The 22845-nt window shown below is 57.3% G+C and overlaps 1 protein-coding gene across 6 annotated transcripts in view; it reads left to right on the top strand.

Annotated features, from left to right (window-relative positions):
- GPATCH8 (G-patch domain containing 8) overlaps nucleotides 1-22483 on the top strand; it is a 95763-nt gene extending 73280 nt beyond the window's left edge. For 5 of the 6 annotated variants that reach the window (XM_054176978.1, XM_054176979.1, XM_054176980.1 and 2 more), the window contains 3 exons: nucleotides 1565-1708; nucleotides 16947-17077; nucleotides 17778-22483. In XM_054176978.1, the coding sequence (XP_054032953.1) occupies nucleotides 1565-1708; nucleotides 16947-17077; nucleotides 17778-21621 (4119 nt within the window). In that variant the 3' untranslated portion in view covers nucleotides 21622-22483. Of the gene's footprint in view, nucleotides 1-1564; nucleotides 1709-15031; nucleotides 15106-16946; nucleotides 17078-17777 lie in introns of those variants that run through there. The other variant, XM_054176984.1, reaches the window with a different exon arrangement.
- The last annotated feature ends 362 nt before the right edge of the window (nucleotides 22484-22845 follow it).

The following is a 22845-nucleotide window of genomic DNA, read 5'->3' as shown; positions in this document are numbered from 1 at the left end:
AAGTTACCTTCAGAGGCTCTACACAGGGGCCTGGCCAGGCTGGATCAATGGCTAAATAAATGCCAGAGGGATCAGGTTCAGCAAGGCCAAGGGCTGGGAGCTGCACCTGGGTCACAGCACCCCCAGGAACACTCCGGGCTGGGGGCAGAGTGGCTGGAAAGTGCCCAGTGGAAAAGGACCTGGGGGGGTTGGTTAACAGCAGTTGAAAATGAGCCAGCAATGGGCACAGGTGGCCAAGAAGGCCACCAGCATCCTGGCATGGGTCAGCAATGGTGTGGTCAGCAGGAGCAGGGCAGTGATCATGCTCCTGTACTAGGCACTGGTGAGGACACACTTTGAATCCTGGGTTCAGTGTTGGGCTTCTCTCTCCAAGAAGGACATTGAGAGGCTGGAGCAGGGCCAGAGAAGGGCAAGCAAGCTGGGGGAAGGGTCTGGAGAACAGGGGTGGGGAGGAGCAGCTGAGGGAGCTGGGGGTGTTTAGTTTGGGGAAGAGGAGGCAGAGGGGAGACCTCATTGCTCTCTACTGCTCCCTGAGAGGAGGCTGGAGCCAGCTGGGGTTGGTCTCTTCTCCCTAGTAATAAGTGACAGAGTAAGAGGAAACAGCCTCAAATTGTGCTGGGGGGGGGTTTTAGGTTGGACATGAGAAACAATTTCTTCCCCAAAAGGGTTGTCAAGCTCTGGCCCAGGCTGCCCAGGGCAGTGGTGGAGTCCCCATCCCTGAAGGGGTCTCAGAGCTGTGGTGCTGAGGGCCATGGGTTACCATTGGACTTGGTAGTGTTGCTTAAGGGCTGGACTCAATGATATTCAAATTCTTTGCCATCAGAAATGATTTTGTGTTCTGGGATTTATGCCTTGGAATCTGCAAAGCCTGATCAGCTCAATCAATACAATGATTGCTGCATGCTGAGCTTTCTCTCAGGGCCTGTTTGCCCCTGCAGGCCTCCTTCATCTCCCAGCTTGTTGTGCAGGTGGCCTGCATCAGAAAGAGTGTGGTGAGCAGGGAGGTCCTTGTGCCCTGTGCTCAGCACTGCTGAGGCCACACCTGGAGTCCTGTCTCCAGTTCTGGGCTCCTCAGGTTAAGAAGGACATTGAGAGACTTGAAGGTGTCCAGAGAAGGGCAAGAAAGCTGGGGAGGGGTCTGGAGCACAGCCCTGGGAGGAGAGGCTGAGGGAGCTGGGGTTGCTTAGCCTGCAGAAGAGGAGGCTCAGGGGAGACCTTCTTGCTCTCTGCAACTCCCTGCAGGGAGGTTGGAGCCAGGTGGGGGTTGGTCTCTTCTCCCAGGCAAGCAGCACCAGAACAAGAGGACACAGTCTCAAGCTGTGCCAGGGGAGGTTTAGGCTGGAGGTGAGGAGAAAGTTCTTCCCAGACAGAGGAATTGGCCCCTGGAATGTGCTGCCCAGGGAGGTGGTGGAGTCCCCATCCCTGGAGGTGTTCAAGAGGGGATTGGATGTGGCACTTGGAGCCATGGTTGAGTTGTCAGGAGGTGTTGGGTGACAGCTTGGACCTGATGATCTCTGAGGTCTTTTCCAACCTGTCTGATTCTGTGATTCTATGAATTTTGCAGGACTATGTGGACAAGGAGAAGGCAATTGCCAAGGCTTTGGAAGACCTGAGAGCAAACTTCTACTGTGAACTCTGTGACAAGCAGTACCAAAAGCATCAGGAGTTTGACAACCACATCAACTCCTACGACCACGCTCACAAGCAGGTAACCAAGCTGCTGGCAGCAGAGCCCAGCTGCTTGCATCCATGGCAGTCACCTTGTCTGTGGTTGGTCACTTGGCACTTCCCCTGTGTCCCTGGTTTCCTCCTAGCCCCAGCTGTAGCTGTGTTCTGCTGATGGTTAAGGTTCCTGTGCCCACCACGCAGTTAATAAACTCCCCCTCCAAATAAGAAAGAGGAGGGGGGGGAGGGGGGGAAACAACAACAAACAAACCCCAGAGCAAGAAAGGAAAAAAATAATCCTCAAAGAAGAAAGGGGGAAAAAAAACAAACCCCAGAACAAGAAAGAAAGAAAAACCCCAAAACAAAGAAAAAAAACAAGCCCACACTCACCTCCTCTTCCCCCCCCCCAAACCCACACTCACCTCCTCTTCCACCCCCCAAGCTCACACTCACCTCCTCTTCCACCCCCCAAGCCCACACTCACCTCCTCTTCCCCCCCCAAGCCCACACTCACCTCCTCGTCCCCCCCCCCAAGCCCACACTCACCTCCTCTTCCACCCCCCAAGCTCACACTCACCTCCTCTTCCACCCCCCAAGCTCACACTCACCTCCTCTTCCACCCCCCAAGCCCACACTCACCTCCTCTTCCACCCCCCAAGCCCACACTCACCTCCTCTTCCCCCCCCAAGCCCACACTCACCTCCTCGTCCCCCCCCCAAGCCCACACTCACCTCCTCGTCCCCCCCCCAAGCCCACACTCACCTCCTCGTCCCCCCCCCAAGCCCACACTCACCTCCTCATCCCCCCCCAAGCCCACACTCACCTCCTCATCCCCCCCCAAGCCCACACTCACCTCCTCTTCCCCCCCACAAGCCCACACTCACCTCCTCTTCCCCCCCCCAAGCCCACACTCACCTCCTCTTCCCCCCCCAAGCCCACACTCACCTCCTCTCCCCCCGCCAGGCCCACAATCAAACCCACAAGCTGCCACACTCCCCCCACCCCCCAAAACCAACCTGCACCCCCTCCAAACAACAACCAAACCAAGCCCCAGTCGGTGGCTGGCACCCAGGAGCCTGACTGTGAGTGCCCCAGGAGCAGGGCTGTGCTGCTGTGCCCCTGGGCAGAGCAGATGTGGAGGGGGATGGCTCCCAGTCTGCAGCAGCTCTCGACCAGCACGGCTGGGGGACTGTGCAGGTGCCACTGGGGGTGAGCTGCAGCGCTCCAGGCTGCTGAGGAGAGAGTGAGGAGTCCTGGGGCTGTGGCAAAGGGATGGTGAAAAGCAGCCCCCCAGATTCTGGAGCCCTCAGGAGAAGGACATGGAGCTGTTGGAGGGAGCTCCAAGGGGGTCACAGGGATGATTCCAGGGCTGGAGCCCCTCTGCTGTGGGGACAGGCTGAGGGAGCTGGGGGTGTGCAGCCTGGGGAAGAGAAGGCTCTAAGGAGACCTCAGAGCTGCCTGCCAACACCTGAAGGGATCCTCCAGGAAGGCTGCAGAGGGACTTCTCATGAGGGTGTCTGGAGACAGGACAAGGGGGAATGGTTTGAAGCTGAGGCAGAGCAGGGTCAGACTGGAGCTGGAGAAGAAGATCTTTAGAGTGAGGGTGGTGAGGCACAGGCACAGGCTGCCCAGGGAGGCTGTGGCTGCCTCTTCCCTGGAGGTGTTCAAGGCCAGCTTGGATGAGGCCTTGGGCAGCTGAGTCTGGTTGAGAGGTGCTCCTGGGCATGGCAGGGGGCTTGGAGTAGATAACCTCTGAGGTCTGTTCCAGGCTGAGCCATTCTGTAGTGACTTGCATCTGTGTGGCACTGCCTCTGTCCCCAGGCAGGGGCACAGCAGAGTGCCTGCAGGGTGCTGCTTGCTGCTCAGGGAAGAGCAGAAGTTCAGGTGTCAGCCTGAGCCCTTTCCAGAGCTGCTAACTGAGATGTAAATGGGCCTCAGATGGCAGAGCTGTGAGAGGTGGAATTGCTCCAAGGAGGCTTTGTGTTACTCCTGCTCATAAATTCTAACAACACAATCATAAAAGCGAAGCTGCTGAGCTCTGGAGGATGTCTGTGGAGTGCTGGATCCTGCAAGCCAGCAGTGAAGCAGCAGCTGAAGGACAGGAATCTGCCATCAGAGTTTGGTGTTCTCCTGTCCCCTGTGGATTCAGCCTGGGGTGTGGGAGCTGAGGGTGAGGTCACCAGGGGAGCCTCGCTGCACCGAGCAGGGCAGTGCCTCTTGGAGTTGTGTGGTGAGCTGGGGCTGGACAGAATGAAGAGCAGGAATGAATTCATTGCCAGAGCAGCTCCCTTTGCCCAGTGCCCTGGCCCAGCTGGTGGCACAGGTGTGACACCTGAGAGCTGTGCCCTCCTCTGCAAGTTTTCCACCAGCTTGGCTGAAACCCGAGTGCAGAGGCATGCAGTGAGATCAGAGGTGGAGGACCTGGTGGTGTCACATTCCTGCAGCCTGCTGGTGCAGAATGGTTGTGTCAGCTCCTGTCTGAGACCCTGGGGTGATTATCAGGGGCCTGACATGAGGTGGGAAAGGCTGAGAGGATCTGGAGCACTGCCTCCAGTTCTGGTACCCTCAGCACAAGGAGGACCTGGAGCTGCTGGAGAGAGTCCAGAGGAGGCCACAAGATTATCAGAGGGCTGCAGAACCTCCCCTGTGGGGACAGACTGAGAGGGTTAGGGCTCTCTGGAGACTTCAGGAAGAGCTTAGAACAGCCTTCCAGTACCTGAAGGGCTCCAGGAGAGCTGGGGAAGGACTTTGAACAAGGGCTGGGAGTGCCAGGCTGAGGAACAATGGCTTTGAGCTGGGAGAGGGGAGACTGAGCCTGGAGATGAGGAAGAAGTTCTTGAGAGTGAGGCTGGGGAGACTCTGGCACAGGTTGCCCAGGGAGGCTGTGGCTGTCCCCTCCCTGGAGGTGTTGAAGGGCAGGCTGGATGAGGCCTTGAGCAGGCTGGGCTGGGGGGAGGTGTCCCTGCCAGGGAGGTTGGAACTGGCTGAGCTTTAAGATTCCTTCCAACCCAAACCTCTCTGTGAGTCTGTGAATGCAGGGATGCTGTGGAGGGAGGAACAGCCCTGTGGAGGGCAGCCAGCCCTCCTTGGTGTAAGAGGACTCATCAGCAGGGGTGCAAGAAGGGTGACCTGCAATGGAAACAGCTTGGGACACAACAGGGGTGGGTTTAATCTCCTCCTCAGCAGGAAGGATTTGGGGGTTGCTTGGTGCTGCTGCTGATTGTGACAGGCATTGCTGTCTGCCTTGGGAGCGGATGAGCCCTCAGGCTGGGCTTACCTCACCCAGCATTAATTTCTGGTTACACAGGGATTTAAACAAAGCAGCAATCATGCTTTGCTCAGGGGAAAAGAGGAGGCCAAAAATTGCTTGTCAAGCTCTCTGTGCTGTGGGGATGTGTGTGTGACCCTGCTGGGTCAGTGTGCAGGGAGGGAACTTGCAGCTGCCTAGGAGGGGCAGTTTGCATCCTTCACTCCAGCTCCCTCCTGCTCAGTCCCACTCCCTGCAGGCTCAATTCTGACAGACTGCTCTGCATGGTAAGGGCCTCTAAAAAAAGACAGACAAGCCCAGCCCTTCCCTTGTCTTCACACTTGGCTCAGGGATGGTTTGTGGTTTGCCTCTTGGGACAAGAAGGGCAAAGATGCCTAAAGGTTCGGTAGCGTTTTAGGCCTTTTTCTTGAGGTAAACCATGAAGCTTTCTTCCAAGCAGGCTAAGCAGTGAGCTTTGATGGGAAGAGGAGGCATTGCAGTGCCCTAGGTGATGCCCATCAAGCCCCTTTGCTGTCATGGTCTGCAGTGTTCTGTCTTCTCAGCAGGGACTCTTGAGGCAGCTTTGCCTTCTGCCTTCTCCCTGGCTCAGGGAGCAGCTCTCCAGGGCATCGGTTTGGCTGTTCGGTCCTCCCCACCACCTTCAAGTGTTTGCTTCTTCCCTCTGTGGCTCAGCCAGCCTTAGGCTGGCCCTGTCCATAGCTGCTCCATCCTCAGATCCCTCTCTTGCTCCCCAGTTATAAAGACACTGTCTTGTATTCCAGGGAGGAGCTCAGGATTATTGCGAAACAGGGACCCTAGGTAAGTGGACTGATCCCTACCGGCTGCATTTCTGGACCTACCACCTTCTTAACCACCAAAACAATTAAAGGGGAGGTTTTGACTCTTCTGATTTCCTGCCTCTGCTGGGTTTCACACAGCATTTGGGCATGGCTGGCTGGCCCTCAGCACCCAGTCTCTAGCTGTGTTTCGAGATTAGCTCAGCTGGGGAGCCTCATCTGCAGTTTCTTCTCGCAAAGCGTTGGGCTGTTGGACCCCAGAGGTCTTGGGGGAGCTGTGCAGTGTTGCCCTCCAGGGCCTAGGGGTGAGGCTGCCACTGGGATGAGAAGTGCAGGTGTTTTACAGAACAGCAGCTCAACCTCCTCAACCAAATGCCCAGGGGAAACCAGGCAACTTGAGTCTGTGCAGGTGGCACTGCAAGAGGGGAAAATAAACTCAGACCGCTTCAAGATCCTTCAGTGAGCAGCTGGAAAGAAAGCTGTGACCAGAGCTGTTAGACCATCTTGTGCCCTGGAAAGCCACTGAGGTCTCCAGTGGGTGGATTGAGATGCCAAGGAGATTTAGGTTGGATGTGAGGAACAAGTTCTGCACCGTGAGGGTGGTGGAAGTCTGGAACAGGTTGCCCAGGGAGATAGTTGAGGCCTCATCCCTGGAGATGTTCAAGGTGATACAGAATGAACCAGGTTGGAAAAGACCTTTGAGATCATGGAGTCCAACCTCTCACCCAACACCATCTGATCAACTCAACCATGGTACTGAGTGCCTCATCCAGGCTCTTTTTAAAGACTTCCAGTGATGGGGACTCCACAAGGCTCTGGGCAACCTGATCTAGTGGAGGATGTCCCTGCTGACTGCAGGGGGCTTGGACTGGATGACCTTTGGAGGTCCCTTCCAACCCCAGCCATTCTGTGATTGTAGCTGGAGGATCTTGAGCCTGGCAAATTCAGAGTGGTTATGAAGGACTCTGCCTCTGTCACACAGCCCTGGCATCAGGTACAGGAGAAAACCATCTCCTGCAGCTAGTGAGGGACCTGCTTGTGAAGGTGGACCTGGTTTGTGCTGCTTTCCTGCACATCTGTGGTGTCATAGAATGGCTTAGGTTGGAAGGCATCCCAGAGATCATCTACTCCAAACCCCCTGCCATGGCCAGGGACGCCTCTAAACTAGCCTTGGTTGTCCAAGGCTTCATCCAACCTGGCCTTGAAACCTCCAGGGAGGAGGACTCCACAACCACTCTGGGAAACCTAGAATCAGAATCAATCAGGTTGGAAAAGAGCTCAGAGCTCATCAAGTCCAAGCTGTCACCCAACACCTCCTGACAACTAAACCATGGCTCCAAGTGCCACATCCAATCCCCTCTTGAGCACCTCCAGGGATCCTGTTCCAGAGTCTCACCACCCTTGTACTGCAGACCCTCTTCCTAAGCTAAGTCTAACCCTGCTCCCCCTCAGCTTCAAACCATTTCCTCTTGTCCTGTTCCTAGACACCCTCATGAGAAGTCCCTCTGCAGCCTTCTGCAGGCTCCCTTCAGGTACTGGAAGGCAGCTCTGAGGTCTCCTTGGAGCCTTCTCTTCTCCAGCCTGACCAAGCCCAGTGCCCTCAGCCTGTGCTCACAGCAGAGGTGCTTCAGCCCTTGGGTCATCCATGTCCAGCTGCTCAAGAGCTCCTGCAGCCCTAGGGCACTCCAGGCACAGTGGGAACATATCCTTAGGGCACTGCACCCAAAAGGGCCTTTAACTGGAGGTTGGGCTTTGCCTTCAAGACAGAGCAGTTGATGTCAGCTTTGTGTGAAGATGAATGTGGGGCACTTCCCCTGGGGCTGTACCCAGCTTGTGCCTCCATGTCAGACAAACCTGGTGGCCCTCGTGGCCAAGGAGGCCAATGGCATCCTTGGGGTGCATTGCAAAGAGTGTGGCCACCAGGTCAGGGGAGGTTCCCCTCCCCCTCTGCTCTGCCTTGGTGAGACAGCTGCTGGAGTGTTGTGGCCAGTTCTGGGCTGCCCAGTCCAAGAGAGACAGGGAACTGCTGGAGAGAGCCCAGCAGATGGTGTGAGGATGAAGGGCCTGGAACATCTGTGTGAGCAGGAAAGGCTGAGAGCCTTGGGGCTGTCAAGCCTGGAGAAAGAAGGCTGAGAGGGATCTGATCAATGCTTACAAATATCTCAAGGGTGGGTGTCAGGAGGGGGCCAGGCTCTTCTCAGGGGTGTCCTGTGACAGGCCAAGGGGCAATGGACACAAACTGGAACCTAGGAGGTTCCACCTCAAGATGAGGAAAAACTTCCTTGGTGTGAGGCTGCTGGAGGCCTGGAGCAGGCTGCCCAGAGAGGTTCTGCAGTCTCCTCTGGGGTCTTTCAAGCCCCACCTGGATGTGTTCTGTGTGCCCTGCCCTGGGTGATCCTGCATTGGTTGGACTGGATGATCTCCAGAGGTCCCTTCCAACCCCTAGCATTCTGTGATTCTCTGACCTGTGGCCCCTGGAGCAGCTTGTGAGAGCTGTCAGAGTGGCAATTGCCTGCTGTGGGAGGGATGCAGCAATTCCAGGCAGCCTTTGCTGGGTTCTTTACTTGATCTTGGAGAGCTCAGAGACTCCTTCCTCCTGGCATGCCTGGTGATGGGCTGAGCTGTTGCCTGAGTCACTGACCCAGCAGAACAAAAACCCTTCACCTGCTGAACTGAGTGTGAAAAGCAAACATGCTCCTGTGTGAACTCTTGCCAGGGTAGCTGTGGGAACACAAACCTCTCTTGAAATGCAGCCTTTGCTCCAGCCTCTGTGTTGGCTGTTTGGAAGTGCCTGGGAGGTGTAGGTGATTCAGTTCAGCACAGATCCTCCTTGTGAAAGGACAAAGGGATTGTGTTTCCATCAAGAGGTTCTTGGGGAAGGAAGGTGGAGCCAAGAACTGAGCACAGGTAGTGCTCTTTGTGCCTTGATTATCTGATTCTGTGCTTTTGGTGCTGAGCAGGGAGGGATCTGGTGAAGCACAGCAGAAGTTGCCAGCAGTCACTGCTGGGCTTGGTGAGGACTCTGAATGCAACCTCTGAGCTTTTTGGTTTGGGCAGAGTTGGACTTGTGCTGCCCAAAATCTTCTGTCTTTAGTAAGAGCTTGGTTTGGAGGACTGAAGAGTCTCCCAGGTGCCACAGCTCAGCTGTGTGCTGGGCTGCAGCCAGAGCAGGGAGAGCAGCAGCACAGGGAGGGGATTCTGCCCCTCTGTTCTGCCCTGCTTAGACCCCACCTGCAGCACTGCCTCCAATTCTGGGCCCCCCAGCACAAGAAGGACCTGGAGCTGCTGGAGAGGCTCCAGAGGAGGCCACAGAGATGATCAGAAGGCTGCAGAACCTCCCCTGTGGGGACAGGCTGGGAGAGTTGGGGCTGTTAGGCCTGGGGAAGAGAAGGCTCTAGGGAGACCTCAGAGCAGCCTTCCAGGACCTGAAGGGCTGCAGGAGAGCTGGGGAGAGACTCTGGACAAGGGCTGGGAGTGGCAGGCTAAGGAACAATGGCTTTGAGCTGGGAGAGGGGAGACTGAGACTGGAGAGGAGGAAGAAATTCTTTAGAGTGAGGCTGGGGAGACTCTGGCACAGGCTGCCCAGGGAGGCTGTGGCTGCTTCCTCCCTGGAGGTGTTGAAGGCCAGGCTGGATGAGACCTTGAGCAAGCTGGGCTGGGGGGAGGTGTCCCTGCCTGTGGCAGAGTTAGAACTGGATGATCTTTGAGCTCCCTTCCAACCCAACCCATTCTGTGGCTCTCTGATCTGTTTAGCTGCTCAGCTGCTCCTTTGCTGATGGCTCTCCTCTCTGGGAGGAGAGCATTTCTGCATGGGGAGTGTTCAATAGGAGGCCTGGAGGTGGTGATGAGGAGTGGGGGTGCTGTCCCAGAGGGCAGGCAGGCAGGCAGGGTGGTGTCACTGGGTCATCTGGGCTGTGGGGACACCTGCTGTGTTGTGCTGAGTTGAAAAGGAGCTGTTGGGGAAGCACTGAAGATGGAATCAAGCTGCAGTTGGGTGCCCTTTCCCCTCTTGCTCTTCTCACTTCCTTGAGGAGTGTGCCAAGAATGTTGAGCAGCAAAGCTGAGCAGGGCTTGGTGCTGTGGCCTGCATGAAATGATGAAGGCTTCCATCCCTTGAGCTGATGTTTAGCTGAGGCTGCAGATCCCTGCCAGAAGCTTTTGTGGCAATCAAATCAAGCAAAACTTGAGTCAGGCAGCAGTGTGCTGGCTGGGAGTGAAAAGTCCTTCAGTGGTGTTTGAGTTCCTAGGGGCTGGCAGAGGGAGAGAGAGCAATGGCAGGGGAGCAGCAGGCTCCAGTGGGATTGTGCTGTCACCTGAGCCCACCTCAAACCAGGCCAGAAACCTCACCCTGCTTGGATCTTGGTCTCCTCAGTTTAAGGTTTGTCATCAAGGATCAGGTCTCCTAAAGCAGGTTTCTCATTGAAGAATCAGAGCTTTAAGATCTAACTCTGCCAAGGCTGGGGCTAGGCCATGGCCCTCAGCACCACATCTCTGCCTCTTTTAGACACCTCCAGGGATGGGGATTCAACCACATCCCTGAGCAGCTTGTGCCAGGGCTTAGGAAGCCTTTCAGTGAAGAAGCTTCTTCTACTGTCCAGCCTAAACCTTCCCTGATACAACTTGAGGCCATTTCCTCTTATCCTGTCACTCATTCCTTGGGAGCAGAGCCCAACCCCCCCTGGCTCCAGCCTCCTTTCAGGGAGCTGGAGAGAGCAATGAGGTCTCCCTTCAGCCTTCTCTTCTCTAAACTAAACACCCCCAGCTCCCTCAGCTGCTCCTCCCCAGCCCTGCTCTCCAGACCCTTCCATAGCTTGTCCTTCTCTGGCCCTGCTCCAGCCTCTCAATGTCCACAACTGAAGGCAGTATTCAAGGTATGGCCTCACCAGTGCCCAGTGCAAGGGGACCCTTCACCAGCTGCTTTACCCTTCTCTCAGCCCCCTCCAGCACCTCAAAATCTCTTTCTGCTTGACAATTTCAGGCAAAGAGAGAGCCTCAGCTCAGCTCAGCACAACTCTGTGGCTTTGTCACCTTAAATTGAGCAAGGCCATTTGCTGCTGTTTGGGCTTCTGACTCCCTGAAGGACACTGAGAGGCTGGGGAAGGGTCTGGAGAAGAGGGCTGGGGAGGAACAGCTGAGGGAGCTGGGGGTGTTCAGCCTGGAGAGAAGGAGGCTGAGAGGGGAGACCTCATTGCTCCCTACAGCTCCCTGAGAGGAGGCTGGGCTGAGGTGAGGGTTGATCTCTTCTCCCAAGGAAGCAGTGGCAGGGCAAGAGGAAATGACCTCAGGTTGCACCAGGGGAGGTTTAGGTTGGACATGAGCAAAAATTTCCTCACAAAAAGGATCACCAAGGCCTGGCCCAGGCTGCCCAGGGCAGTGGTGGAGTCCCCATGCCTGGAGGGGTTTCAAAGCTGTTTGGATGGGGAGCTTGGGGATGTGGTCTAGCAGCTGTCTACAGGGAGGGGGTTAGGGCCTGGTGGGGAGGGGGTTAGGGCCTGGTGGGGAGGGGGTTAGGGCCTGGTGGGGAGGGGGTTAGGGCCTGGTGGGAAAGGGGTTAGGGTCTGGTGGGAAAGGGGTTAGGGCCTGGTGGGAAAGGGGTTAGGGTCTGGTGGGAAAGGGGTTAGGGTCTGGTAGGACCTGAAGGTCTTTCTGTGCTTCTGCTGCCCTGAGCCTGAAAATCAGCCCCCTCCAGATTGGGACTGGGAGGCTCTTACCTCGATGCCAGCACCCCCTCACTAGCAAATCCCCTCCTGGGAGTGCCTGGGCTGAGTTCTTCTGTGGCAGGACAGTTCCTGCCTCCTGCCTGTCCCCTCTGCCTGAGCCAGCTGCCCTGCCTGGGGCCCTGCCAGGCTGCCGCACTGCAGCTCCTTTAAGCCGCTTTGGAGAGAGTCGTGAGGTAATGGCAGCCTCTGCCAACTTGGCCCCTCCTGAGCCATGCAGTGATGGGCAGATAATCCATTCCTGAAGCCTCTGTGTGCTGGAGTGCTGAGGGAGCTGTGGGTTTACAGGAAGCTGATCCTGAAGAGCTCCCTTGGCTCTCCCAGGCCAGGGCAGGGACTTCTTGTTAGCAGCGGGGCTGCAGACTGCAAATATTCTTAGCTGCCACCCACCACAGATTGGAGCAATTCATGGAGCCCCAGCTGAGGGGAGAGAGGGGGGAGGTGGTGAAAGTGCTGCTGCTGGCATGCTGGAATCTGGACAGTGCTGGAGGTTGGTGGCCCTGCTGCTGGTGGCCCTGCTGCTGGTGGCCCTGCTGCTGGTGGCCCTGCTGCTGTGGCCCTTCTTACAGCTGGAGGAGTTAAGCAGCAAGGAAAAAAGGTTTTCTTGGCTTCCTGGTGGCTGTCAGCTCCAGTTGGTGAATGTCTTGCTGCACAGAGAAGCCTTCTGCTCCCTCAGAGAGCGTGCTGCCAGGGAGGGGAAAAGGCTGCCTGGGTTGTAAATCCTGTAGTAGCATGAAGCTGTAGGTTTGATTGAGTGCAGGTTGGGGGCTCTGATCCCCTGGCAGGCATTATGGGCTTGCTGAGCGCTGTGGCAAGCCTGGAAAAGGCTGGTTTCACCCCAGGAAGAGGAGTTCCCAGGGCTTCTTTTCCTTCCTTTGGTGGGGGGAGAAGCTCCCTGAGGATGTTCTTTACCATGAGGGTGCTGGAGCACTGCAACAGGTTGCCCAAGGAGGGTAGTTGAGGCCTCATGCCTGGATGTAGCCAAGGTCAGGCTCAACAAGGCTCTGAGCAGCCTGATCTAGTGGAGGATGTCCCTGCTGGCTGCAGGGGGGTTGGACTGGGTGACCTTTGGAGGTGCTTTCCAGCCCAGGCCATTCTGTGGTGGAGTGAGTGGCTCTGCTTGAAACTCCTCTCTCGGTACCTTCATGGGGTGGGGGTGGGAAGGGGCAGCTGTGGGAGTCTCCCTTCAGCACTGTCCAGCCTCTGTGAGCAGCCACACAGAATTGCTGTGGTCCCAAAAAGTCATTTAGAGATTTTGGAGGATTAAAATAATGAAGCTTGCCTGAGGATTAGGTGGAAACTTCTTTAGTGTAAGCCTGGCTTAAATAGATGGGAGTTCAAACAGCTTTCTGGGGAGGCTCAGGCCTGGAGTGTGCTGCAGAGCATTTCCTTGCTTCCCTGCCCTCCCCTCACTGCTGAGGACAGCATCAGGCTCTTGATTGCTTCAGCCCAGTTAGGGCTGGGGAGGAGGCTGGGCCTAGCAGCAGCTAACTGCTTATCCCCTGGGAGGGAACAGCTTCTGATGGGGAGTCTGAGAAGCTGTGGCTATGCTCAAAGCTCAGCACTAACCAGCTGCCTCTGCCCCTGTGGTGGTTGGGGGCTGCAGGGGAGCAGCCTGGGCTTGTCCCTCCTCCTCCTTCCCCAGGCTGCATTTATGTAGAAGTGCAGCCAGGCTGTGTGGAGTTTGGCTCCCTGCAGCCCTGAGACATTGCCTCTGACAGCAGGAGCCTCAGTTGAGGTCAGTCACAGATGCTGAGCTGCAGTGTCCCCACTCTGACACTGCCAGGGAGGTGGCAGGCTGCAGCTGTGCAGCTTTTCTGTCCTGTGCTTACCCAGCCAGCCCCTTCTGGCCCCTGGCTCAGCCTTGAGGTCTCTCAGTCCTTTACAGTCAGCTTTGTGAAATCACAGCAGCTTCCCCCAGGCTAGGGAGGAATGAACTCTCAGCAGGTAGGGAGTCCTGCACCTGGGGAAGAGCAGCCCCATGGATCAGCCCAGGCTGGAGCTGAGCTGTTGGAGAGCAGCTCTGGGGAAAAGGACCTGGGAGTGCTGGGGCACAGCAGTGTGCCCATGAGCCAGTAGTGTGCCCTCATGGCCCAGAAGGCCAATGGCATCCTGGGGGGCACCAAGGAGAGTGTGGCCAGGGGTGACTGAAGCTCTCCTCTCCCTCTGCTCTGCCCTGCTGAGGCCTCATCAGGAGCCCTGGGTCCAGTTCTGTGCTCCCCAGTTAAAGGAGGACAGGGAACTGCTGGAGAGGTCACAGCAAGGGGCTGCTGAGGGGCCTGGAGCATCTGTGCTGAGCAAAGGGCTGCTGAGGGGCCTGGAACATCTGTGCTGAGCAAAGGCTGAGAGGATTGGGGCTGTTTGGTCTGGAGAAGAGCAGCCTGAGGGGGAGCTCAGCAGTGCTGAGCAATACTTCACGGGTGGGTGGCAGGAGGCTGGGGCCAGGCTCTGCTCAGGGGTGCCCAGGGACAGGACAGGGGGTAGGGGGCACAGGCTGGAGCACAGGAAGCTCATCTAAACAGGAGGAGGAACTTCTTTAAGGATGATGGAGCCCTGGAGCAGGCTGCCTAGGGAGGTGGTGGAGTCTCCATGTCTGGGGGCATTCAAGATCCACCTGGCTGTGTTCCTGAGGGACCTTCTGTAGGTGACTCTGCCTTGGCAGGGGACTTGGGCTCAGTGATCTCCAGAGGTCCCTTCCAGCCCTCACCATTCCTCAGGTCTGTGAAGGCCCAGGTGTGAGTGTGGCTGGCTGTTGCAGTACACCAGGGCAGCTCATTTGCTTCATCACTTCTAAGTGTTGAGGGTGGGAGGTTGAGGGCAGCAGGGGCACCCAAAGGGCAGCATTAAGGCACTGGACATCTGATCCTGGCCATGGCAACAAAGGCAGAGCTGCACTGCTACCAACTGTCTCTGAGCCTGTTCCATGGGTCTGGATGATCCCCACAGGTCCCTTCCAGCCCTCACCACTCTGTGACTGCAGTGCACAGGGAGGTGTTGGGGGGGTGGGTGCCCAGTTCCACCTTCCTCTCTGGCAGTTGAAGGTCACAGTTCAGCTCTGTTGTAAATAGCTGGCTGAGATGGTTTTCTCCAGCTGGGTGAGGGATCCAGGGCCTTGGCATCCAAGCCCAGTTAAACAGTTCTGTCAGCTGTTGGTGACTTGAACTCCCTGCAGCAGCTTTAGATGTGCTTTGGAAATCAGCAGGAAAAAAAGCTGATGGCATTGCTTAGCCCCTTTGGTTTGGTTCTGAGTTCTTCTCTCCTTCCCCTCCCAACCAACCCACCCAAATTGCCTCTTTTTTGCACATCCACCACAAACCCTCCTGAGCCCTTTACTTGTCCTGGTGATGAAGTAGCTCTGTGGTCCAGGTGGGATCATTGCTGTGTCCGTGTGTGGCTGTGGTTCCCCTCTCTCCTGCAGCCTCCCCTCAGCTCCCCACCTCCCCCTGGAGCTTTGCTGTGGCTCAGCTCCTGCTGCCTGCAGCAGCTGCCAGGGCTGGGGCTGCCTGGGTAGTAATGCTGCCTTTTTTTCCCCCTCCTTTCCCTTTGGTTTTCTTTCTCTTTTCCACTCCTGTTATATTTTTTTTTTCCCTTTTCACTTTCTTTTTCTCTTTGTGATGTGATGTTCTCAGCTGATCTAGTGAAAGCAAACCCTTCTAATTTGGGAGTCCAGATCACAAGAGTGAGTTTCTTTCTACTAGTGTCTGTAGCTGTAATTTGATTATTTCTCATTCATTGATTTTCTCTGTGTGTCCTTCCTCTGCCTCCCCTCTCCCCAGCCCCCCACCCCATTATTTTTTTGATGGTCATGCTCAACTGCATTTAGCAAATAGGATTAGGTAAGAGAATCCTCTCTGTCTTGTCACCTCTCCCCCTCCACCCTGTTTCACAAAGCAATGTTCTCTTTACATTGGGGCAATTCAATTCCTCTCATTTGGGGTTAGGTTGCAGATCTCTTTCTTCCTGTCCCAGTTCAGCTCTGCTCCCTCAGACAGGCAGCCAGAAGATCCCTTGGTGGCTTCTGAGCCCTGCTCCTGGCTGCCCAGAGCACCTTGGTGGCTTCTGAGCCCCCCTCCTGGCTGCCCAGAGAGCCTTTGGTGGCTTCTGAGCCCCCCTCCTGGCTGCCCAGAGCACCTTGGTGGCTTCTGAGCCCCTCTCCTGGCTGCCTAGAGAGCCTTTGGTGGCTTCTGAGCCCCCCTCCTGGCTGCCCAGAGAGCCTTGGTGGCTTCTGAGCCCCCCTCCTGGCTGCCCAGAGAGCCTTTGGTGGCTTCTGAGTCCCCCTCCTGGCTGCCCAGAGCCTGCACCTCCTGGCTGCCTTGGCTGAGAGGTTTTTTTCCCTACTGCTTTAAGTACCCTCAGCCTTTCAGGCCCCTTATGAAGTGCCTCAAAAGCCTTTCCCACAGCTGGGCACATGCTGCTCTCTGTAATTGGGCCCTTGGAAAGGCTTTGGAATTGTGCACCAAAAAGCCCCCAACAACCAGGCCAAGGACTCCCATGGGATGGCAGAGGTTTGTCTTTGCTGCTTTCTGTCACTCAAAGCACAGAGCACTCAGAAACTGCCTTCCCTTGTGTCCAGAGGACAAACAGCAGCCTCTTTTCCTGGTGTTTGGGACAAGGACTTTCAAACATTGCCTGAAGTCTTCAGATGTTCGATTTGTGATGGAATTGGAGCTGGAGGTTTCCTCAGTGATGTTTGAAATCCCTTGGGCTTGGGTTTCCCTCCTCTCAGGAGCAGATTCTTTTGGGGTTTAGTGGTTGTGATTTCTCCCTGCAGCACCCCCTCCCCACCACTGCCTTTTCAGAACACCTTGTTTCTGGAGAGCCCATCTCAGAACCACTGTCAGGAAAGCAGAGTAACTCTTTGTGGTGTATGTTGTGTTCTTGATTCTTTTCTGCTTACTTGGAACCACTTGCATGGGGATCTTTCGGGGGGGGCACCTTCTCTCCAATGTAACTTGTACATTGCTTTTGTAAGAGGAAAAAGTAACCTGGGTGACTCTTGCACCAGCTAATCCCTTTCTGCTCCTCAGCCCCATGCTATTGAGAGTCTGTCCTGTGCTGTCTGTCCCCAAGTACATTTCGCACCCTGCAAGAGCAGCAAGAGTCCTGGTTTGTTTTGGTTGTTTGGTTCTGTTTTGGTTTGGTTTGTTTTGGTTCCCTCCCCCCCTTCCCTCCCCTTTTTCCTCCCAGAAGTTGCTTGTTGCTTTGAAATCAGCTTTGTTGTACCATGCTAAAGAGAGTCCCGGTCCTGCCGATTGGAAATGCACACGCCCAGGCTTGAAGGCCATAGCCAAAAAGCTGACCAGCAGTTGTCTCCTAACCATCCTCCCAGCAGCTCAGTCACGTCTGCCCCAGTGGGTTTGCCGAGCTAAGATGCTCCTGCTCCCATCCTAGCCCACCAAATGCTGCTGGGGAGGGGTTTTGCCACGTGTTCCCCAGCGCTGCAGCAGCAGAGAGATGCTTTCGGACACTTCACTGCAGTCTGCTGCTCTCTAATCCCCTCCTGCTTTCTGTTTGCCTCAGAGGTTGAAAGATCTGAAGCAGAGGGAGTTTGCTCGCAATGTCTCCTCGAGATCACGGAAGGATGAAAGGAAGCAGGAGAAAGCCCTGCGGCGTCTGCACGAGCTGGCGGAGCAGAGGCGGCAGCCGGAGTGGTGAGTGGGGGTCACCCCTCAGCACCCTGCAGCATGGCTGCCTGAAGGGGTCCTGGGGGGGACTGCAGCCCTTCACGGGATCCCAGTGCGGTGGGGATTGGAAGGGACCTCTGGGGATCGTCCAGTCCAACCTCCCCTGCTAAAGGAGGGGCATCCACAGCAGCTTGCCCAGGGTCACAATGGCCACGTGGGTTTGGAATCTCTCCAGGCAAGGAGACTCCACAACCTCTCTGGACAGTCTGCTCCAGGCCTCCAGCGACCTCACACCAAAGAAGTTTCTCCTCCTTTCAGATGGAACCTTCTGGGTTCTAGTTTGTGCTCCTTGCCCCTTGCCCTGTCCCTGGGCACTGCTGACAAGAGCCAGGCCCCATCCTCTTGAAAGGATTCTGCACTGGCATTCTTGCTCCTCTAATCCTGCACAGCTTTGGAGGGCAAAAAGGTTGGCCTCATGCTGTGGTGTTGGTAGGAGTGAATTCACTGAAACAGAGCATCCCCAGCTTGCTTTGTCCAGCACTACCTTCAGATCTTCCGTAGCATCACAGCACTGCTCTGGCTGTGTGATGCTGGTTTAATGCAAAGTATTTCTGACACAAGAGTGCTTGAAGTGCAGAAAGGACTCTTGTAGGTGAGGTATGACTCCCACCACAGAGGTGTGCAGATGGCAGTCAGCTTTTCTCTCTCTCCTCCCTTGTTCACACAGCGCTCCTGGAAGCGGCCCCATGTTCAGAACCACCACGGTGGCTGTGGATGAGGAAGGTGGAGAGGAGGAGGATTCCGCAGCCAACAGCAGCTCCTTCGTCCAGACAGCTTCTGGCCAGGCCTCGGAGCTGCCTATGGACAGAGGTTTCCTAGGCATTGGCCAAGCGGGCGGCAGCCTCGCTCCCAGCCAAATGCCCCTCCAGACGACACAAGCCATCAGCTTTGGCATCAAGAGCACCCTGGGCACTCCGCTGCAGAAGATCGGCGTCTCCTTTTCCTTTGCCAAGAAGACGCCGGTGAAGCTGGAGACCATCGCCTCTGTCTTCAAGGACCACGTGGACGAGTCCAGCTCTGCAGATGGAGCAAAAGCTGATGAGAGAGGGTCCTCAGACACGGGCAGCCTGCAGAAGTCTGGCGAGGGCGAGAGCACCACCAACTCTGATGGCAAGGGGGAGGAAGATGACCAACACGACAAAGACGGTGGCTCCCTGGCCACTACCTTATCGAAGCTCAAAAAGATGAGGCGAGAAGAGGGACCAACGGCAGTCGAGCCGGAATACTACCACTACATCCCCCCAGCCCACTGCAAAGTCAAGCCCAATTTTCAGTTCCTCCTCTTCATGAAGGCCACGGAGCAGACGGAAGCTGAAAACGCCAACAAAAAGCCCAGCCCCGAAGCGAGGAAGGGCAGCTCTCCAAAACCCAAACCTGGCAAGCACCCAGAGAAGGCTGCCGAGAGCGGGGGGCAGCAGAAGGAGCAGAGCACTACTGAATCCGCAGCTCAGCAGAGCAAGACGGAGCCGAAAGAAGCCCCAGAGAATGTGAGCCCGCAGGAGGGCAGCAAGCAGCCTGCAGCCAGCGATGCCCCCGAGCCAGACGCTGCTAAAGAGGCCGCTCAGCCTGTCCCAGGCTGCAGAGATGCCTCTAAAGGACCAAAGCACCCAACAGGACCTTTTTTCCCCGTTCTGAGTAAAGATGAGAGCACCACTCTGCAGTGGCCTTCAGAGCTCCTCATCTTTACCAAAGCAGAGCCGTCGGTCTCCTACAGCTGTAACCCTCTCTACTTCGACTTCAAGCTGTCCCGCAACAAAGATGCGAAAGGTAAAGGGGGGGCAGAGAGAGCCAAGGAGCCCGGGGGGCTTTGCAAAGAGAGCCTTCAGAATGCAGAACCTGGTGAGGCCGGCAGAGCCAAGGAGGCAGAAAGCACGGCTAACAGCTCTGCCCTCAAAGCGGAAAGCAAATCCGTGTCCTCCTGTAGCTCCCAGAGCAAGCAGGAGTCCGCCGTGGCCGGTGTTAGTAAGGGGGAGGGGGAGGAGAGCGGGAAAGGCCTTCCCAGTAAGGGCAAGTCTGGCAGATCCCACAAACACAAAAAGAAAAAGAAGCACAAAAAGTCCGGCAAACACAAACGGAAACACAAGGAGGAGGCGGAGGAGAAGGGCCGGAAGAGCGACCCGGGCGAGGAGAAACCCAAGAAGCGGAGGAGACGCCGGCACAAAAAAGGCAAAGCCTCGCTCTCGGCCGACTCGGAGCGGGCGCCCAAAGCCGACCTGCCCGAGGAGTGCGGCCACTCCCAGCGGAAGAAGCGCTGCTCCCAGGAGTCCCAGAGGAAGTCCCTGTCTGCCGAGGAGGGGTGCAGCGGGAAGAAGGAGGAGGGCAGCAACTCCTGCCCGGAGCACGGCGGCAAGAAACACAAAGCGGAGCTGCAGCAGCCGCCCGCTCCCAGGAGACGCTGCTCAGGCCCTTCCCTGGGCAGGGCCGGGCGCCGGAGCCGGCCGAGCAGCGGCGAGGAGGACAGCGACGAAGGCTCCCAGCGCAAGCGCTGCCGCCAGAAGTCCCCCTCGCAGTACAGCGACGACTACGACTCGGGCAGCGAGGCCTCGCGCAGCCGCTCGCGCTCCGGCCGCCGCCGCTCCTCCCGCAGGTCCTACTCCAGCAGCTCCGACGACGCCTCCTCGGCCCACAGCCGCTACAGCCGGCGCCGCAGCTACTCGGACGACAGCTACAGCGACTACAGCGACCGCTCCCGGTGCCGCTCCAAGCGCTCCCACGACTCGGAGGATGACTCCGACTACAACAGCTCCAACCACAGGTCCAAGCGCCACAAGTACTCCTCGTCGGAAGACGACTACAGCTCCAGCAGGAGCAGGTCGAGGAGCCGCAGCCGGAGCCGCAGGTCGCGCACGAGGAGCCGGGGCAGGACGCGCAGCAGCAGCTGCAGCCGCAGCCGCAGCAAGAGGAGGAGCCGCAGCGGCACGGGGCGCAGCTGGAAGCGGAGCCGCAGCTACAGCAGGGACCGGAGCCGCAGCACCAGGAGCCACTCGCAGAGATCTCTGTCGCGGAAGGGGTCGAGGGGCCACGAGAGCCCCGAAGAGAGGCGGTCGGGGAGGAGGGACTTCATCAGGTCCAAGATCTATCGCTCGCAGTCTCCTCACTACTTCCGGACAGGCCGGGGCGAGGGCTCGGCCCTGAAGAAAGAGGATGGCAAAGGGGAGGACCTGAAGGGGTCTGGCTCCCTCTCGCAGAACAGCAGCAGCTCAGGCACGGGGAGGGTCTCGGAAGGGGACTGCAGCCCAGAGGAGAGGAACTCTGTCACTGCTAAACTCCTCCTGGAGAAGATTCAGTCCAGGAAGGTGGAGAAGAAGCCATGTGTCACTGACGAGATGCTGGCAGGGGCAAACAAGGTGGGCATAAAGCTCAAAGATCCTCCCCAGGGCTACTTTGGCCCCAAACTTCCTCCTTCCTTAGGCAACAAACCGGTTCTGCCCCTGATCGGGAAGCTGCCGACCGTGCGGAAACCCAGCGCCAAGCGATACGAGGAGTCGGGCTTGGAGAGGGGCGAGGAGCCAGAGCTGTCCGACTCGGAGGACGCCTCCCAAGGCACGGAGGAGGCTCAGCTGGCGGGCCAGTCCCTCCTGGAGGACGTGGTGATGGTGATGCAGGACAAGCCCCTGGATGAGCAGAAGCGTGAGGAAGCCAACGCGGAAGTGGCGTCCATCCCCCTGGAGGCGCCGGTGCTGCCCGAGTGCTTCGGCTCCGGGGAGCTGGTCATGCAGCACAGCTTCCTCTCGGATCCCGGCGACGGCGACGGGCTGGAAGCTGTGGATGGGGGCAGCCAGCCGGGCCCGGTGGAGACCAGCATGATGCCCTTAGTCCCAGATGTTGAGCATTTTCCTGGCTACGTGCCTCAGAGCGGGGAGCCCAGCATCGAAGGGGACCGGGAAGGAGAGGACTCCTCCCTGGCGCCCCTGGAGAGCCAGCCCATCACTTTCACCCCTGAAGAGATGGAGAAGTACAGCAAGCTGCAGCAGGCCGCCCAGCAGCACATCCAGCAGCAGCTGCTGGCGAAGCAGGTCAAGACCTTCCCCGCCTCGGCGGCGGCCCTGGCCCCGGCGGCGCCTGCCCTGCAGCCCATCCACATCCAGCAGCCGGCGGGCGGCTCGGCCACGTCCATCACGACGGTGCAGCACGCCATCCTGCAGCACCACGCCGCCGCCGCCGCCGCCGCCATCGGCATCCACCCGCACCCGCACCCCCAGCCCCTCGCTCAGGTCCACCACATCCCCCAGCCCCACCTGACGCCCATTTCCTTGTCCCACTTGACCCACTCCATCATCCCCGGGCACCCTGCCACCTTCCTGGCCAGCCACCCCATCCACATCATTCCAGCCTCCGCCATCCACCCGGGCCCCTTCACTTTCCACCCCGTTCCTCACGCCCTGTACCCGACCCTCCTGGCCCCCCGACCTGCCGCCGCTGCCGCCGCCACGGCCTTGCACCTCCACCCCCTGCTGCACCCCATCTTCTCAGGACAGGACTTGCAGCATCCCCCCAGTCACGGCACATGAAGGACAATAACCAGGTTCACCTTGGAGAAAGGGGAAATGTTGTTGAGTTGTGGGCAGGGGTTGAAGTTGGTCCAGCGGGCAGGTGAGGCCGGAGAATTTCCTTTCACTCTTTAGCAGCCAAAGAAGCCGAAGGCTGGAGGGGCTGGGTGGCAGCAGGCGGCGGTGTGGATCCACTCTGGGGGCTGGCTCGGTCCCTGACACCTCCATGCCTGTGGCAGTGCTGTCCTGGAAGGATCATTGCAGCTCTAGACCAGCAAGGCACTTGGAAAGGCCTTTTTGTTTTGGTTTGGTTTTGTCCCCCCCCCCCTACACTGGGTTCTTACACTTGGTCTTCTTCCTCCTGCCTGATGCTAAATGAGGTTTCATGCTCACTCATAGGTCTCTCCAAACCCTGTTAATGAGTTCATCTAATTAAAACAGTCAGCAAGAGCGACTCTGGCTTGGCATCAGCAGCCAGCTGGTCAGGAGCTGCCAGCTGGGGGGCTCTGGCCAGGAGGTGACAAAGGGCAGTGCCACTCTGCTTTGGCTGGGCCAGGTCTGAAGGCATTACCAGAGGCTTCCTGGCACCCCAGGGCTGCACGCTTGGGATTTTCCCTGCTGCGAGCAGCGAAGGTGGAAGGAAGCAAAGGCAGAGAGGAGCTCTGCGTGCGCGCAGGGCTCTCCCCCTTCTCCCTCTGTCTCCTGCAGGTGGAGGGCTGGGGGGGAGAGGGGTTGGGGATTTCAGTCTGGGCTCTGAGAGCAGAGAGAGCAGGGGGAGGAAAAACCATCAGTGGCTTCCACCTGTGGCGTCGGGAAAGAGGCACTGGGATGAGAGAGGGAAGAGCAATCCCTTAGGAACTGAAGCAATACAGAGGGGCAGAGCAGGGGGGGTGTGAGTGGCTGGGGGGGGTCTGTCAGGTGTCTCTCTCTCTTCCCTCTCTTGCCACTGCTGATTTTCCTTCTTAATTTATAGGATTTCTCTTTTTTTTTTGGAGGGGGGGGGGGAGGGGAGGGGGAAGGTTTTTTGTTTTGGTTTTGTTTGGGGGAGGGGGCTTGGGGTTGTTTTGTTTTTAATGTAAAGAATTGCACTGAACTCTGTAAAACAAGAAGATGCTGCTTTTTGTAGCTCATATATAAAGAAAACCCAAGCAACAAAGCAAAGGTTACAGTTTGTAGTCTACTGCAATAACATTTTTTACTGCCAGCTCCTTTCTGGGTGGTACTCGTTCTGGTGGCTTTCTGTGT

The sequence above is a fragment of the Dryobates pubescens genome, chromosome 36 (genome assembly GCF_014839835.1).
Source record: "Dryobates pubescens isolate bDryPub1 chromosome 36, bDryPub1.pri, whole genome shotgun sequence".
NCBI lineage: Eukaryota > Metazoa > Chordata > Aves > Piciformes > Picidae > Dryobates > Dryobates pubescens.
The sequence above is the reverse complement of the archived record's forward strand: the minus strand, read 5'-3'. Positions and strand labels throughout refer to the sequence as shown.